Genomic DNA, 16,919 nt, shown 5'->3' on the forward strand with positions numbered 1-16,919 from the left:
GGGGGTTATACGTAAAATACAGTGGAAACAGTGCTTGCCTGTGTGAGGCAGCATAGGGAATTCCCAGTGTGTACTACCTTGTCAGTGGGGCATTGGATCACTTTAGTCATCTAGTTTAAAAATAATAATAATAATAATGAATTAAAAGCAGGAGCTGATTAACTGTGAAAAAAGACTGTCTAATGGTTTAGGCAAGCAGTGAGGAATGCTGCAGGGGAACTGGAACTAAACCTTTAACAGCAAGGTGTCACAGAGATGGTCAAAGATGAAGACACAGGTTAGTGCATCTCTAATGGAAAAACCAATCTGTGGAAAATAGCACCCAATCCTGCTTAGAAGATATGATGGCCTGAAAGATAAAATGTACATAACAGAAAGAAAAGATGGATCTCAGCCTGACAGAAAGGGCAAAAGAAATCCCCGAAGGGCAGCATCAATGGATTAAATAGTGTTTCAACAGCTCTCTTGAAATATAAATTCAGCATCTGAACCATTGTCAGTTGTGGGTAATAAATTTGAGAGAGAGATCTACAATGATAGCTGTTAAGCCTCTCTAAATAGAAACCCAGCAATCTGTTGTTGCTTAACTTTAAGACAGATTTTGTTGTTGTTGTTCTACCCATTTCAAAAACTGATCAGGCAAAAATCGGAGCCCGCTGCTGTTTGACTTAAGTCCAGGCTGCAAAAGCCTGGCTAAAGGTGTCTTAGTTCACAAATTGCTTTGGCTTTTGATCCAAAACGTTGCATCAGATCAGTATCACTCATGACATTCCTATTTTATTTCTTCTCTTTTGTGTAGCTATTTACCCATGAAGAGCCTAACCTTGTGAAATCCTTACATAAGATTTGAGCAGATTTTGCTTACATCAAATCTGAACTAAAACTTAAACCTGGATAGGATTGTTTCCCTCCATGACCCGCTTCAATTACATTGACACAGGGTCCTATGTTATTGAAAGAACACAGAAATCAGCACAGCCACTGTGCTTTAATAAGGAGCAGAAATGCAGCACAGCCTAAGTTTTTCATTTCCAGAGCTATGTAACATGTGTTTTGCTCACATTAAACGCTTGAAAGTTGCATTGGTCTTGCTATTTATGAAATCAGATATGTTCATGGTAGCTTTAATGCTAATGAAAATTATTTTCTGTATTATTACCTCATTTATTTGTTTTATTCAGGAAAAAATGCAAAAATAGAAGCATTTATGTGAGCCAAAAGATTTTTGCAGTGTAGTAGAAACTTCACTCTTGTCTGAATCAATTGCTACAGAAACTGAGGGATCCTAACAAGGATCAAAAAGTATAGGATGAACAGCGCATCCTAATTTCCCAGAAAAGTCCAGATAATTAAGGAGTCAGAATGTATAATTGTCTCAAGCAGTTTTCTTCATGTGCCTTCTGAATTTTGTAGGGTTGGGCACGGAGCAGAAAAAAGGCAAGAGAGTTAACCTTCCATGTATCAGTATGTCTTAACACTAGGTGTTTGTGTCTTGAAAATGTGGACCGAGCAGAAGTCCCAGAAGAGTAAGAATTAACAGCCTGAATGTGTTCTGGCTGTGACCAGTGAAGGTGCAGTGTGTATTCCTTGTTACAGCTGGACACTGCCATGTACTTCAGTGGCCTGACAGATGCTGCAGGAACATGGCTTTTTCTTGGAGGTTCTTTTATCAGCCTGGTCTCTTTGTGTTAACTTATTGTCTTTATTAATTTTAGTTTCTAAAACTAATTGTATTTAATTTTAGAACATTTGGAACTTCACACACCTTTCTTTGACTAGCGGAAACATTTGTCTTCTGCTCAGTCTACTTAGAGCTTTAATGGTTTCCTTGGGGGTGTGGAGATAAAATCTGAATAAGGCAAATGAATTGTTTTGCTAGGTCACATCATTTTAATGTGGAACTCAGGAGGAACGGCCAGGAAATTTACTTACAGTGTGTGGGTTGGAGGTAAAGACAACTCCAAATACTTGTGCAGATCAGGAATGGAGTGGACAATGCAGAAAAAAATCTTGGACATAACTAGATTACTTGAAATTTGTGATGTAGCTGGCCTCTCTATGGAACATGAAGTATGTTTTAGATAATTAATGAATGTTTTAGTATTAGATATTGGTTTTACTAGAAATTGCTTGCTGATGTTGGTAACTATGTTATTTGTCTTGTTATTTGTCTTAGTTCAGCCATTTCACAAGACTTGCTCCCATCCCAGTCACTGTGTTCAGCTCTGGTTTCACATCATGTGCAGATCTCCCAACAGACTGACAAAAGCAGACGTGAATTCATGATGAGGAGCATGCAGTACACTAGGGTAGTGCACGAACTGACGTGTAATCCAGAGAGCTCTTTTCCTTACAATAAAGGACGTTTCCTCAGATTGAAAAAAGAAAAGGGGTAATTGACCTTTTCTAAAATTTGGGAAGTTTTATGTTGCAAACACTGTGCTAGATTTCAGGGTTCACAAGGATCATCAGCTAGCAATTATTCTGTAAGCTCTTCAGTTGTCAGATCAAATGGGAATCAGTGCAAGAATACATAGTGAATAAAATATTTGTCTCCGCATATTTATAATTTCAAAAACTAAACAAATCAGCAGTGATTAAACACCTTTTGATTCTGCCAGTCATCTTATAGACTGTTCTTTGGAGCGGTCCCCTTCTGTCTGGTATCATTAGTCTATTTGCATCAGAAAGCTATTCATGTTGTGACTTACTCTACCTGGTATTCTTTGTAGCATCAACAGGGTGATGCTGTTCTGTTACATTTAGCATTGACCAATATATTGGGCAGATTACATAGTAGTGTAAACTTCTCCACTGATGAGGTAAAATTTATTCTAGTTGAAAATAGAAGACTGTTCCCTCCATGTATTGTGTCATTAGTCACGCATTTACTGTCCCTTAGCTTCCATCCATTTTTAGAATTACTCTTAGTAATGAGATGAGAATTCAGTATCACCTTTGATGTTTGAGTGTGTCCTGTTGAGTCTGCTCAGCCTGGCTGGGATACAGAAAAAAAAATGCCTGTTTTGATCCCTGCTGGAATACAGATGAAGGGTGGGGTAGGAGAGAATCTGAAAATTGAGTTTGATTTATACAAAGCCAAGTTGGGAAAAATAGGGGTCTATTCTATCCTTAGTAGATACCAGCTGCATTCAAACCGAAAAAAAAGTAACAAACAAACAGAAAAACCCCTAACCTTCCCCTTCCCCACTCCCTCATCCCCCAAAAAAACAAACTAAAGCAAAAACGTACACAAAAAGTCCTTCTCCCCATATCTCTCAAACAAAACAAACCCACAAAATCAAATACAAATCTGTCAATAATATCTGTGGAGGATAGTTCTTATTCAAATTTAAAAACATGCTAAAATAAATACATATATATATATATATGAATTCTTCCATGTTAGCATAATGTTTTACCATAGTTCTACCATTGGCTGTTTTTCATTTCACAGTATACCAGAGACCAGTACTCTCCATTTGTTTATTGATTAGCAAAAAAAGGACCTCATCCTATGCCTGTTAGGTGTATTTATGAAGGTGACAGAATACAGTGAAGTACATTTGACAGAATGTAGACTGAGGCCCCAACACCCAGTCTTGAGGTGTGCGTAATTTAAAAGCCAAAATAAAACTTCAGCCACAGCACAATTTTGAATATGTAGATGTATTTTGGCTACATATACAAGTAGGGTATGATCAGGCTCATTTCTGAAGTCAGCTCAAGTTAATATAAATTCTGTCCATGGGCATTTTTCAACTATCTTCAGTAAGCATTGGATGACAGATTTCCGGGCAGTATGATAAACCCGTGGAGTTGTAAGGTAACGGGGAGAACTCACAAGTAAGAGCTCACTGTCTCCAGGACAGCATCCTTCAGAATGCTTAAATTAATCCAGGATTTAAGAGACAGCGGTCCCAAGGGCATCTCCAGGGGCTGCAGAGCAAAATATTGATGATCATAGCTGCAACTGAGTGTATGGATCAGAGGGAGGATTTGAAACTAAAACACGAGCTAGGTCTTGCCATTTTCCAGCTGTGGAGATGAATAATGGAATAGGCTAAACAAAGCACAAAACTATGTGTCTGTGTGGGGATGATTAGAATGGGGGGAAAAAAAGATCTCTTTTTGAAATATTTCATTCAACCTGAAGCAAAACAATTTGTATTTTTTTTTTTGTTTTTCTATTCTTTCTTCCATTTTACACTTATTCACCTCAATTTTTAAGTAAAATGCTAGTTAGAAATGTCCACATGGGCTGCTTCTACGTTTTCCAGCATAACTAGAAAGAACCCACAGTGTTTCCACACTTCCCAAATGTTCCCCAGCATTTTTTTTATCCCCTTCTTATCACCCCTTCCCTGCCCACTCCCTCTCCTCCAACTGCAGTTAACGTATTTGCTTTCAGCGGGGCTCCTTTTTGATGTGCCACACCTGAGCTTGAAGGAAAGGGAAAAAAGAGAGAGGAAAAAAAAGGAAGAGAAGCCAGCAAACCAGGCTCCGGGCTGCCGCCTGAGCAAGCAGCGGGCACTGCAGCGCGGCAGGTGTGCGGGGAGCCGCGGGCCCTCCCCGTGCCGCATGCGGGGAGCGCGGGGTTCGGTGCCGCCCGGTGCTCGGCCCTGGCTGTCTCCCCGGCGGGCGGGGGAGTGAGTAGCTGGGGATGCTCGGGCGGTGATGCCGGGAGGAGGGGGAGGAAGAAGAGGTGGAGAAGGGGGGAGCCGCTGGGACAGCCTGAAGTGGGCGGAGGGGGGAGGCGGGTGTTATACCGTCGCTCGGGGGAAGGCTGAGCATTTGCAAATTGCGGCTCCAGGGCGCGGGGAGCATCCTATCGCCGCCGGCCGGCCGGGCGGCAGCCGCAGCGCAGGACGAGGCTTTCCGGCTCCTCGCGCTGCCCGCGCTATCCCCGCCATCCCCGCCTCTGCTGCCGGCTGCCCGTGGCTGCTGTGCCCCGAGCCTCCTGTGCAACAGAGAGGAGAACGGCAGCACGCAGAGGTCCGCTCGGAGCCGAGTCTCGGCTAGAGAGCCAGTCCCTCTCCCAACCGCGCAGGCATTAGCAGAGCCCTGGGTGAGTAGTCTGGGAGATCTCCCGCTTCTCCAGGCAGGCCAGAACCGTTCAGGCCCCCTTCAGCACATCTTTTTTTTTTTTTCCTGCCTTCTCGTTCTTATGCCTGGAAGGTCCAGGAGATCCCTGTCCTCCGTGAGCTTGGTCAAACTGTCGTACCTGCTTGAGGAAGGATTTTTGAAAGGTTTCATGACCCAGCCCTTAAAATAATGTCCTGCTATGTTCGTCCCAACTTGAAAACCTTTTTACCTTCATGTACAGAATTCTTTCTCTTTTTTTTTTTTCTTTAAGAAAAGTTTTTCACATTTTCCAACTTTTCTGGCCTTACAGAATTGCCTCATTTACTTTCACCTGTAAATCTATGTAATTAACAAATATTTTGAAGCTAATGGTATGCTAAGGAGCTTCGTAGTCCTTGAATGTTATTATTAACAAGTGACGTCTGCGTATTCTTCTTTTGCTCTCCATTAGGCTGAACAGCCATGACAGCTGAAAAGACTATTCCTATAATTAACGGCAAGCCAGAAGATGTTTTGGATCCAGAAGCTTCAAGTACCAACCTCGTTCACAGCAATGATAAGAAAGTTCATGAAAGAGGTCACTGGAACAATAAGGTTGAATTTGTGCTTTCTGTGGCAGGGGAGATTATTGGGTTGGGAAATGTATGGAGATTCCCATATCTTTGCTACAAGAATGGAGGAGGTAAGATGGCATCATATGTTGATTTGCAGCTCACTGTAAACATCTGGGAAATAAACACTTAAGGATGCTTTACAATGATTTCTTGCACTAGTGTGAGGTGTTCAGGATTTAAGAGTGCGTGTGGGTAGGGAAGTATTAAGCACCTGAGAACAAAGAAAAAAATGTGGTGTTTCCCTTAACCTTCTTCTCCCCAAATATTATATGGTTTAATTTCTCAAGGTATTTCTTTAGTTGTGTTTTTTTCACTATTAATACATTTACATATTATTAATGTGATTTTTTTTTTTAAGGCAGAAGAAACCAGTTAGAATAGATTGTTTTCTTCTGCATGTGCATACAGAATCAAGAGTACTCAACAAAGTTTGTCTGACAGAAAAGAAAGTAGCCATTTATTTTTCTGAATAGCATACTTCGGGGAGGAAGAATATTGTTTCTGAAGACTTCTTTCGGAATTCTTTCTTTCTGAATTTCTTTCTGATTCTGAAGAAGTACAAATTTTACTTTTGTTACAACTGAAAAAAGTTCCATTAAGTCGACAATACTTTTTTTTTTTTTTTTTTTTAGTCATTACTTCCCCAGTCAGTATGGTAAGGTAGGGGAAGATACAAATCTGACTGTTACTCAGCCAAGGGAGCAGGCTCTATATATCTTTAAATAAGACTGTACAAGTCTATACTTTTCCCTCTCAAATCACAAAAGTATAACGTATAGTATGTATTACTTATAGTCAGGTATCAGTTAGGTAAGATACGTGACAATTAAGAGTAACCATGTCAGCCATGTCTCACACAGAAATGAGGATAGAAAAATAAATTAAAAATCTAGAATCCTATGAGCTAGATTCAACATTCTCCCACTTAATGTCTGAATTGGCACTAATGTAAATGTATATCATGCAAGAAAAGTAACATGCTCAGTGACTGATATATGCAAAGATCTGTTCTTTAACAGGTTTTTTTTGCTAACAGTGCCATGCCAAATTTCTTTCCCTTGTTCATCCAAAACTAGGTATGGTTGCCTGAACTCAGGGATGTTTTTGGCCATTTTGTCTGCTGTTTCTAAAGGCTAATACTCTTGTGGTAGGTGTGTTTCTAGTTTGAAGCTCCTTTTTAAAACATTCATACTGTGGCAAAACTAAGATGGCAAGAATTCACTTGTTTTCAGAATGATGCTACCATAATTTTAGTATCTAATATCAATTTGTTGGATGATTTGCAGAGCAGTTTCTTGTTGACTTTAAAAGTTTTCCCAATGAACTTTTGGTAGAAGAAAAGATGAAAATATTTTTTTCAGTGTATATTGAATATTTCCTGAAGTCTTGATGTGCACATTGAATTTATGTTAGTATGTCAAAATGCGATACTATCATTTTTAAGGGTATAGCATTAGGAAACATGCTCTCATCACGTTTTTGGCTGACTTGTTGAAAAAGGTGTTACTTAAGTATCATCATTAATCGCTACTGCATTCTTTAAGAATAGAATGAATGCATGTGGTTCGATTGGCTATGTCCTGGTACCATGGGAAGTTTGCCATTAACTTCAGTTTTCTTTGGTGAGGTCTCAGTCTACGACCTTTGGCTAGCACCTCTGTTTCTGTAACTCTCTAGAATTCTGTACTAGAATTAGACCGGAATGGGTCTTGTTTGGTGCATTGAATGTAAATACTGAAAAATGGTTTATGTATAATATGTGATGAGAATAAACAGGTATATGAGCTAGTTATGAAATAGAAAATCTGCTAGGTGCAGAACAAATCCAGAAGCAGCATGGATCATTTAGGTCTAAGCTCTCTCCGGCACTATCAACAGGTAGTGTAGGCATAAGCTTCTTTAATTCTAATTTGCTCTTATGGACGCTTGCTATTCTTTTTTTAGGAAAAATAATTCAATTATGTTTTTTGAATTAGATATTTCTTGGAAAACGATTGGTTTGCAAGCAAGCAAACTTGGTATCCTCTGATTTTTCCAGATGGGTATCTGCTGGAAAGGAGTTTAAAAAAAAAGAAAAAAGATTCTAAGCCAGTATGATCAGTTTCATTAAGTTGCTGTGTTAAAATCACTGTGCTCATCCATATGAGTGAGCTAAACTTGTTTTCATACTGGACACCAGTTCTCAAATCATGGCCTGGAAGGATGTTGTTTTTTAAACCATTTGCCTAGTGAATCATATGTAGAAGCCATCATTTTGGAAGCCTAGGTTACGTTCTTTGAAGTCTATGTATATATTGCTTGAGACACAGCTGGGATTCAGCTATAAGCAAATGAAGTGGTTGAGCTAAGAGGTCAGTCATGAAGGCATCTCTCTTGGTGTGGTGGGTCTGAAGAAAGAACGTGCAAGTCAAAGCAGGTGCGTTGAGTTGGACCACCTTTCTAACAATAGTGACTAAAACATTACAATTATTGCAGATTTTGGATTGTCCCCCCCCCTTTTTTTTTTAATGATCCAAGATACCTATTTGCCTTGTAACTGTAGAAATTTTCCATAGGTATATTTAGAAACATTTTGTTTGTGGTGAGATTCTGATAGAAATTTAGTATTACAGGTGTAGCTAATAAGGTGTTGATCTGATCATTAATGAACAATCTCTTGGACTCCTGTTGAAGGTGAAATGCTATTGCTAGTGCTCTGAAGAACTGATTGATGTATGCAGTAACTGCATCTATCAGAACTTTTGTGCAGTACTTCACTTCAGTGTTAGTTTGATTAAACCAGTAAAACTTTGTTTATTGGTGTAAATAAAAATGGTCAGAATAGTTATTTTATGGTTTCTTCTTAGTATTTTTATTCTTCCTTCCTTGTTTCCACCTAAATTGGTATAGTTACTTGCTTTCTATCCCATCCTTTGACTTACTAAGAAATCTGAGTACCAGGGGAATGAAGGAAAAAAATTATTTTGGCCTTGTATGTTAATGGGATCTCTTTGTAGTGGAAAGGCTGTATTTCATTCCTTGTTATTTAGGTTCAGTTCTAAATTGAATACTTCAAATCTACAGGATTAGCAAGTGACATTATGCCTAACAGATATCTTCTGTCACTTCTTTGTTTCGGTATACTTCAGTCATGTTCTCTGGCTGCTATACCTAGTAGCATGGTTAACCATGAAATAATACAGAATTTCTGCTATGTGTTAAGCAATAAGAGAAGAATGATTTTTTGTCGAATGCAGCTCTTCAGCACCAAACTGCACTGCATGTTATCTTTGCTGGAGTTTACTGTCAGCATGTAAGAAAAAAGCACATGCTTTGTTAATTTCCTACAATTTCTAGATGACAATGCCAAGTCCTGTTTTCTTTCTCTGTGTAAGTAGTCCTAAGGTGTATTTTGTCATTCCCTTCTTACGATCTTCATCATTGGGTTTATCCAAATTACATCACAGTACTTCTTGGATTTTATTCCTATACCACTTCTCATCACTGCTTTCCTCCTGAGAAAAGAAAGGAAGGGAAGAGGGTAGAATGATCTGATGATAATCAGAGCAGAACGGGGTGGCTAAGCAAGAACGTGATCTTTTCTGTGCTTGAGAGGAAGTTCAGTAGAAGTTTAGTCTATCCTGAAAAACTTCAGTATGCTTTGTGTTTTTGCTGGAGATAGGGATGGTTTTTGTATTGTTTTTTTTTTTTGTTTGTTTATAGTCCAGGATAATGGCTTAAGTGTTAACTTTTAATATTTGGTGCCAGTAAACACTTCCTGCACTCTAGCACAGCACCTGAGCATTAGCTAATGAATGAAAATAAATTTTTCACTAAGCTGCTAAGGAACTGTTGCTCATTATAATCAATACCACCTCAATGTTTACTTGTAGGTGCTTTCCTCATCCCATACGTGGTTTTCTTTATTTGCTGTGGGATACCAGTATTTTTCCTGGAGACAGCTTTGGGACAGTTTACTAGTGAAGGAGGCATTACATGCTGGAGGAAAGTTTGCCCTTTGTTTGAAGGTAACAAACATTTCTGTGTTCTACTGCAAAACAATGCATTAAATTTTAAGTGAAGGAAAAAAATCTTATCAAAATCGAAGTTAGGATGTATGTAAAGTAGTGAGCATTTGTTCTTAAATTATCTGAAAAGCAAAAAATTCTTTGTTCTCTCTTCCTCCTATCCAGGCATTGGGTATGCTACCCAAGTTATAGAGGCACATCTAAATGTATATTACATCATTATTTTGGCATGGGCTATCTTCTATCTGTTTAACTGCTTCACTACAGAGCTTCCTTGGGCTACATGTGGGCATGAATGGAATACAGGTATGACCTTGGTAGAGATATTTGCTGTACAAATAATGACTTCCAAGTAATTGATTAATTAGCGTCGAGAACACAACTACTGTGATAGAAAAGTCTGTGGGAATGGGCTGATCATGTCAAACTGTGATAAATGAATCCTGGAGCGAAGACTTATTCATACTTTTGTGATTTAGGTCATTGTATAAGCATTTGTTCCTGTGAAACATAATGTCAGATAGGAAAAGAAGGCTTTGGCCCTTGTTATTTCTGTAAAATATTCTGCTAAATCCCAGAACTCTGACTTTCAATCGTATCTATTCTCTCAGAATATAGTAAGTGAATTCAACAGAAGAGCTCTTCTTTTTCTATATTAGTTACAAGCTAAAGAGTGACTTTTCACTTGCTATATTAAAGCAAAGTAGAGACTTGTTGCTGGCTGTTTCATGAGCCAGTTGTTGCCATTAGCCATTGAACAACCACTTGAAGGAATAGTACGCTGTAATTCCTGATCAATTGCCTCAATTTCTCAAAGCTTCTTTCTTTAGTCTCAGATGTTTAATTGGCCCTTGTCATTGCCACTGTGTACTTCGAAAGGAGTATGTGTCATACTGCATGGGTATTTTTCTAGGATAGATCTCTGATCTGGTGATCAAAATACTGTTACAGAAGCAGCAGCTGTAGCATTTTAGAATATCTAGAAATCCTCTTAACCACATAGAGTAAATGTATTATATAGTAAGTGGCTTTACAAGATGCACAAACTAGAAGATGCACCAGAAGAAATGTAAGTACATGTCAATATAACCATTTATTGTTGTTTTTCTAGAGAACTGTGTGGAATTTCAAAAACTTAATATGAGCAACTGCAGTCAAATCTCTTTGCAAAATGCTACATCTCCGGTGATGGAATTCTGGGAGTAAGTGCACCTAAACAATATGCTTGATCTCACTGTTCGTTATCTTCCAATATCTTTATTGTTTACAGGTAATAAGGTACTTTATAAGCTGATAGCACTTAGTGATATGAGTTCAGCTGGAGATTTTCTCATAGAGTCAAAGAGATTCAAGATGAGGGGGTTTAACTCTTTTTAGAGGATTCAAGGAATAGAATTCCATATTCTGAAAGAACATAGAACAAAGTGTGCCACTTACTTGGGATCTTGGCTCCTTCTGCTGGAGGAAAGAACCTCAAATACATACTAATGAGGCAGAGGTGAAAGAGGATGATTTTAAGGATTTCTTGTTGTTTGCTGGTGATTGTTTTTTTTTTTTCTTTGTTTGTTTTCCCAAGGTGTTTACTCTCTTTCCTTCCACATCAGTTGCATCTTCATGTGAGCTAACTAATATTTTGGTATCTGTGTATCACTACATTTGAATGGACTGTGTTAGTTTTGCAGTTATAAAAAGAAAGCTTAACTCTTGCATGTCCTCGATTCTGGTTTCTAGTTAGAATAATAGAAGAGAATTATCTCTTCCAAAAATATGGACTGCTTTTGTGAGGACACATTTTCTTCTTACTGTAAATATTTAATTAGTGCATGTGTAGCTGCATACTTGTTCCTTGCAAGGCACAGTTTGTGTTAAGACAGTCACAGAGTAGGAATGTTTCTTTAATATTAAAGTAGCTCTTCACAATTCAAAGGAGTGTATTAGAAATTTCAGGTTACTAAATATTCTTGAGAGTCCATTCTAATTACCAAATTTATTATTTGGTAGGGCATTATCCTGGAACTGTAGATTGTTTTTCTTTTTTTCAGAACTGCAATAGCTACCTTTAAAAGGGCTGTAAGTTAAGACTATTCTCCAAGGGAGAACTCTGCATTTGACATTTTCTTGAACGTTAGCATATGCTATTGTCTATGCCTCTGGTCCTAAGTTATCTTAGCCTTTGCAGGTGGTAGTTATTGCTTCAGTAAATAATACTTTGTATTAAAAGACAATATTAAATCTGTACAAGTCTTCATGTTTCTTTTCCATTAAAATTGCAGCAACATAAGCACTCAGTTTGTTAAATTAGAATATACCTACTCTATCCACTTCCCAACTAATATTTTACAATAAACAAGATTTTCTTACATGGCATCTCTTATTGCTATCACTTCATCATTTTAACATAAATTGTGGTTCTCCAGGACAGCTAAAACTGAACTATTTAAAAAAAATTTTGGAGGAGCACAGAGTAAATGAACAAAGTATTTTCTCCAGTACTAGCCTTATATACTCACTGTTTTTATTTGCTTACTCAATGATATTCAAAATCTGGCAACTGATAGTATCTCTAGCTATCTAGGAAAGCAAGCAATGTTCAGTTGATTTCTATGGAGGGCACAAGCTAAGTCTTATCTGCCTGTGTGTCTAAGTGCTCGTTTTGTTGTTCTGTTGTTTTTTTTTGAGGTATGATTTTTGGGAGATTGTCTACTTGTCCGTGTCAAAGTAATTTCAACCTACATGCAGGTGCATTTCAAATGCAGTCTTTCTCAGAATTCTCTGAAAATGAAGCTGAGAAAGATTCTATAGCTAAACTTGGATTCCAGTTACAGTGCATTTTGAATCCTTCAAATTCTGGATGTATTTGATTATCTGATTTAGGTTGAGTTATGAAATTATAAAGGATGATAATCAGATTTAGCTTTTTCTTGTTTTACAGTTTTGTGTGAAAATGTGCATTCCAAACTTCTTAAAGTCACCAAAATAACTCCAAACGACCTCTTGTTATTTATTAGTTTTTTTCATTGTTCTGGAAAAGCTTTTGATAATACGAACAGTTTACTGGCCCAAATAGCTTATGATATCAAACTTATCTGCTCCCAGTCTCCAAGCAATAGTGGTGCTTGACTTTCTACCTTTGAAAAATGAATGTATCGACATCTAGATCAGGTTGTTCAAAGCTCAGTCCTGCCTGATCTTGAATGTCTCCAGGGGCAGAGCATCTACCACCTCTCTGGGCAACCTGTGCATCGCTACATTTATTGTGTGTATAAAAACAAAACAACAACAACCAAAACCCCACCTTTTTCTTATATCCAATCTAAATCTCTTGTCTTTCAGTTTGAAACTGTTTCCTCTTGTTCTGTCACAACACACCCTGCTAAGGAGTCTCTCCTTTCTTACAGCCCCCCTTTAGCTACTGAAAGGCTCTTCTCAGGTTTCCCTGGAGCCTTCTCCAGGCTGAACAGTCCTAGCTCCCTCAAACTGGCCTCATCGGGGAGGTGTTCCATCCCTTGGATTGTTTTTGTGGCCCTCCTTTGGACATGCTCTAACAGGTCTGTGTTTCTCATGTACTGAGGACTCCATACCTGGACACAGAACTCCAGGTGAATCATAAAATCATAGAATGGCTTGGGTTGGAAGGGACCTCAAGGATCATCAAGCTCCAACCCCCATGCTGCAGGCAGGGCTGCCAACTTACACATCTAATACTAGACCAGGCTGCACAAGACCCCATCCAACCTGGCCTTGAACACCTCCAGGGACGGGGCATCCACAGCCTGTCTGGGCAGCCTATTCCAGCACCTCACCAGTCTCTTGGTAAAGAACTTCCCCCTGATATCCAACCTAAATCTTCACTCATTCGACTTAAAACCGTTTCCCCTTGTCCTGCCATTATCTACCCTTGTAAAGAGTTGACTCCCTGCCTGTTTGTAGGCTCCCTTTAGGTACTGGAAGGAAGTCCAGCTAGAAGCAGAGTAGAGGGGTAGGATCACCTCCCTCATTCATCTGGTCATACTTCTTTTAATGCAAGAACTTGGTGTCATCTGCCAACTGATGAGAGTCTCCTCAATCCCACTGTCGGTGTCATTGTTGAAGATGTTAAAGCACACCAGTCCCAGTACTGACCCCTGAGGGACACCACTTGTCACTCATCTCCATCCAGACAATGAGCCACTGACCACCACTCTGGATATGATCTCGCAATATGATCAGATGATTCCTCATCTGTTGAACACTCCATCTAACAAACTCATATCTTTCCAAATTGGAGAGGAAGATGTTGTGTGGGACCACATCAAAGGCCTTACTGGAGTCCTGTTATGCCATCATAGAAGGCAAATAGGTTGGTCAGGCAGGACTTGCCCTTGGTGAAGTCATGGTGGTTGTCTTGTACCGCCTCCCTCTTTTCCCTTTCTTCCATGATAATTCCCTTACTAAAATGTAAGAAGGTACAATGTTGTGTGGGTTCAAAAAACTAGTTTAGAAGTGGAAGAACAATCTTCAAATATTGGGACTGGTTTTGCATTAAAATGTCTATCTGGAATTAGAATTCTATATTTTAAATACATCAGACAAAGGTAGTAGAGCTCAATGCCTAAAGATATACGGTGCAGATCACAGAGTATTTAATACATAATAAATGTATTACCAGGCTAGTTAATTTGTGCAGCAAGTCAACCTGCAGATAAACGTTACCACAAGTGTTATTTCACTTTTCTAGAAGTCTTGTTCACGTGACATTGTTTTACTCCTTTATAAATGCCAGTGTCAAGAATCATAACTTTTTTGAAAGATTCTTCCAGAAACAAATAGAAGAAAGTTGGTGGGCTAAACTGGACAGACCAGATGCTAGCTGCTATTTGCAGGACTTGTAGATAGTGATGAAGATTTCACACTGCAATAACCAATCACAGAACTGAATTGATTTGCATAATGACCAGGTTTCTTACAATTATGTTACTTGATGCCTGTGAAGGAAGGGGGAGGCACTAGTTTTCTTCTGAACACCACCACTATTCAGATCCTTCTTTACATTTTACTTTCTCCAATGTTGAGTCTGCAATTCAAACTCCTCTAAGTAATGGCCACAGTAAATACAATTTGTTGTGGAAAGGGCTAGCTGGGGTAAAAAATCTTTTGAACCATTAGCATCTTCTCTTGAGACGTTTCATCAATTAGAGTGAGTAGTTTACTAATTTCAAGTGGAATCAAATAGTGCGTTTGTTAATTGTCAGGCTGATGTTAAGTATTTTTGTTTGAGAAGTGTATAACTTTACCATGGTCTTCAACTGTATTCACAGTATTTTCAGACATTTTAATTATTCTAATTTAAAAACTAACAAAAAATAGCAAAAAATACTCCTTCATACTTGGAGTGGAAGAAATCTATGAAATGCATGAATTATCAGTGCCATGTGTTTTCTTCAGGTCAATTGCTCTAAGAGTTAATCATGATGAGGAATATACCGGTTGCTATGTATTGCACAGCAGACTCGACTGGCATTCGGTAAATGCCAGCAGGGTTAGTAGCAGGGGCTCGAGCTGGATTTGTGTATGCATAAATGAATGCCCAGGTCCTAGAAGGGATGTCTTCAATCCTGTCTTTGGAAAGGAGTATGTTTTTTTTCCTTTTCTCCTTCCTTTAGCTAGTCTGTTATGTCTTTTCCATCGTGTAGACTAGAAGTCTCAGCCCTTCTTATTTGCGATTGGAAGCAAACTTGAATCCACAGCTGTTTTGAGGACTGCAAGTGAAGACTTGAGCCTCTCTGCTGAAATATTTCTAGCTTTTATTACTTCTGTGGACTTGACCATTCCTAAAACTATGACTGGAGTCAAAGAGCAACTAGTTTAAATACAGTGAAAACTATGAGAATGCTTTGCAGTACCACGAAGCTTTAATAGCAGGTGGACCAACAGTTAACTTTCATCAGGTCTGTACAAATGACACTGCTTCCTTGTTACTCTAGCAGGCATAGAGTTACTTCCTCCGATAATTTAACATGCTCTACCAGCTTTCATGGCTGGGTCACACAGTAGATGAAAGCCTAATTAATGTCTTGAATGTATTGTTTGTTTACTTAAAGAAAACCAAACACAGACTGTAGAAGTAAGTATTGCAGCAGGTCCTAGATAACATTTTCCTCTTTCTACATGCAAAAATCTCTCATTATAAATGCAAGGACTGTGAAATTTATTTATTTTTAACAATGTTATTGATAATCACTTGTAGCCACGCAGCCAAAATGGCCTGATGCTGTTGAAGGGGCAGCAGGCAAAGTCTGGGGAGTTAGATTCACTTGCTCTCCTGCTTAGTTAAAAATGTCTATATCTGTTAATGACTGTTTTAAGACTTAATTTGAGTTAGCTGACTTGTCACTGACTACCAATATCAGTGTTGACAACTCTGGGAAAAATCAGGAGCTTAAAGAGGATTTCTTACCTTCCTATAAAAGGTTTGGTAATTTAGGAAATTGATTAGTTTCGTGTTCCATATGCATGTACAGATTTCAAAGGTAAGCAGCTGAATTGACCAAAACTCAATTTTTATACTTCCAACTAATATGCTTCGTTACAAAGGACAGACAAGAGTCTGAAATTCTCTTTTATTTAATACTGGTGCCCGGGATTCAGAAACTGTTCAGTTAATTACTGCTTTTAATCTCATCCTAGAGGACCAGCCTGATTATATATCTTTTTTAAAACTGTAGTTTCAAGGTATGCCATAGGTAATTTTTATTGTCCAAATCTTAAACAGTAAATAGTAAAAGCTGCAGTAACAATAGAGGTGTTGATCATTTTGGATATGTTAAAGCAATTCTATGAAAGAGATATGTAGCTGTAGATGGGTTTAACTTGCTAGCCAGGGGAAAGGTATAGAGAGTAGAAAATAAACGACTCCATTGTGCTATAGGTCTTCCTAGGTGGGGAAGCTGTCTGGCAGGTATAGGGGACAGGAACTGTATCTGTGTGCTCCTTTGACTGTTACTCTGGTCTGCCACCGCAGGCAGGAATTTGAGATTTCTCGTGCCTGGGAAGGGAGCTGGACAGACAGAGGACTCATGGTTTTGTGGTTGATTCCACCTCAATAGTTTTTTATTGGCTGTATGACAACAACTTAGTCCTCTGCTAAAGAAGGTCTAGTTGTTGGCCTGTCATTCTCTGAAGGGAGTGACACATCCTTAGCGTTTCCAAGTAAAGCCCAGTGAGGAAAAAAAAC

At 38.7% G+C, this 16,919-nt stretch overlaps 1 protein-coding gene across 4 annotated transcripts in view; it reads left to right on the forward strand.

Moving 5' to 3' along the window:
• SLC6A11 (solute carrier family 6 member 11) overlaps positions 1-16,919 on the forward strand; it is a 139,029-nt gene that overhangs the window by 43,769 nt on the left and 78,341 nt on the right. For 2 of the 4 annotated variants that reach the window (XM_021409844.1, XM_021409845.1), the window contains exons 2-5: positions 5,537-5,767; positions 9,572-9,706; positions 9,872-10,012; positions 10,818-10,908. In XM_021409844.1, the coding sequence (XP_021265519.1) occupies positions 5,548-5,767; positions 9,572-9,706; positions 9,872-10,012; positions 10,818-10,908 (587 nt within the window). In that variant the 5' untranslated portion in view covers positions 5,537-5,547. Of the gene's footprint in view, positions 1-4,411; positions 4,548-4,724; positions 5,069-5,536; positions 5,768-9,571; positions 9,707-9,871; positions 10,013-10,817; positions 10,909-16,919 lie in introns of those variants that run through there. The other 2 variants (XM_021409846.1, XM_021409843.1) reach the window with 2 other exon arrangements.

The sequence above is a fragment of the Numida meleagris genome, chromosome 11 (genome assembly GCF_002078875.1).
Source record: "Numida meleagris isolate 19003 breed g44 Domestic line chromosome 11, NumMel1.0, whole genome shotgun sequence".
NCBI classification, from domain to species: domain Eukaryota; kingdom Metazoa; phylum Chordata; class Aves; order Galliformes; family Numididae; genus Numida; species Numida meleagris.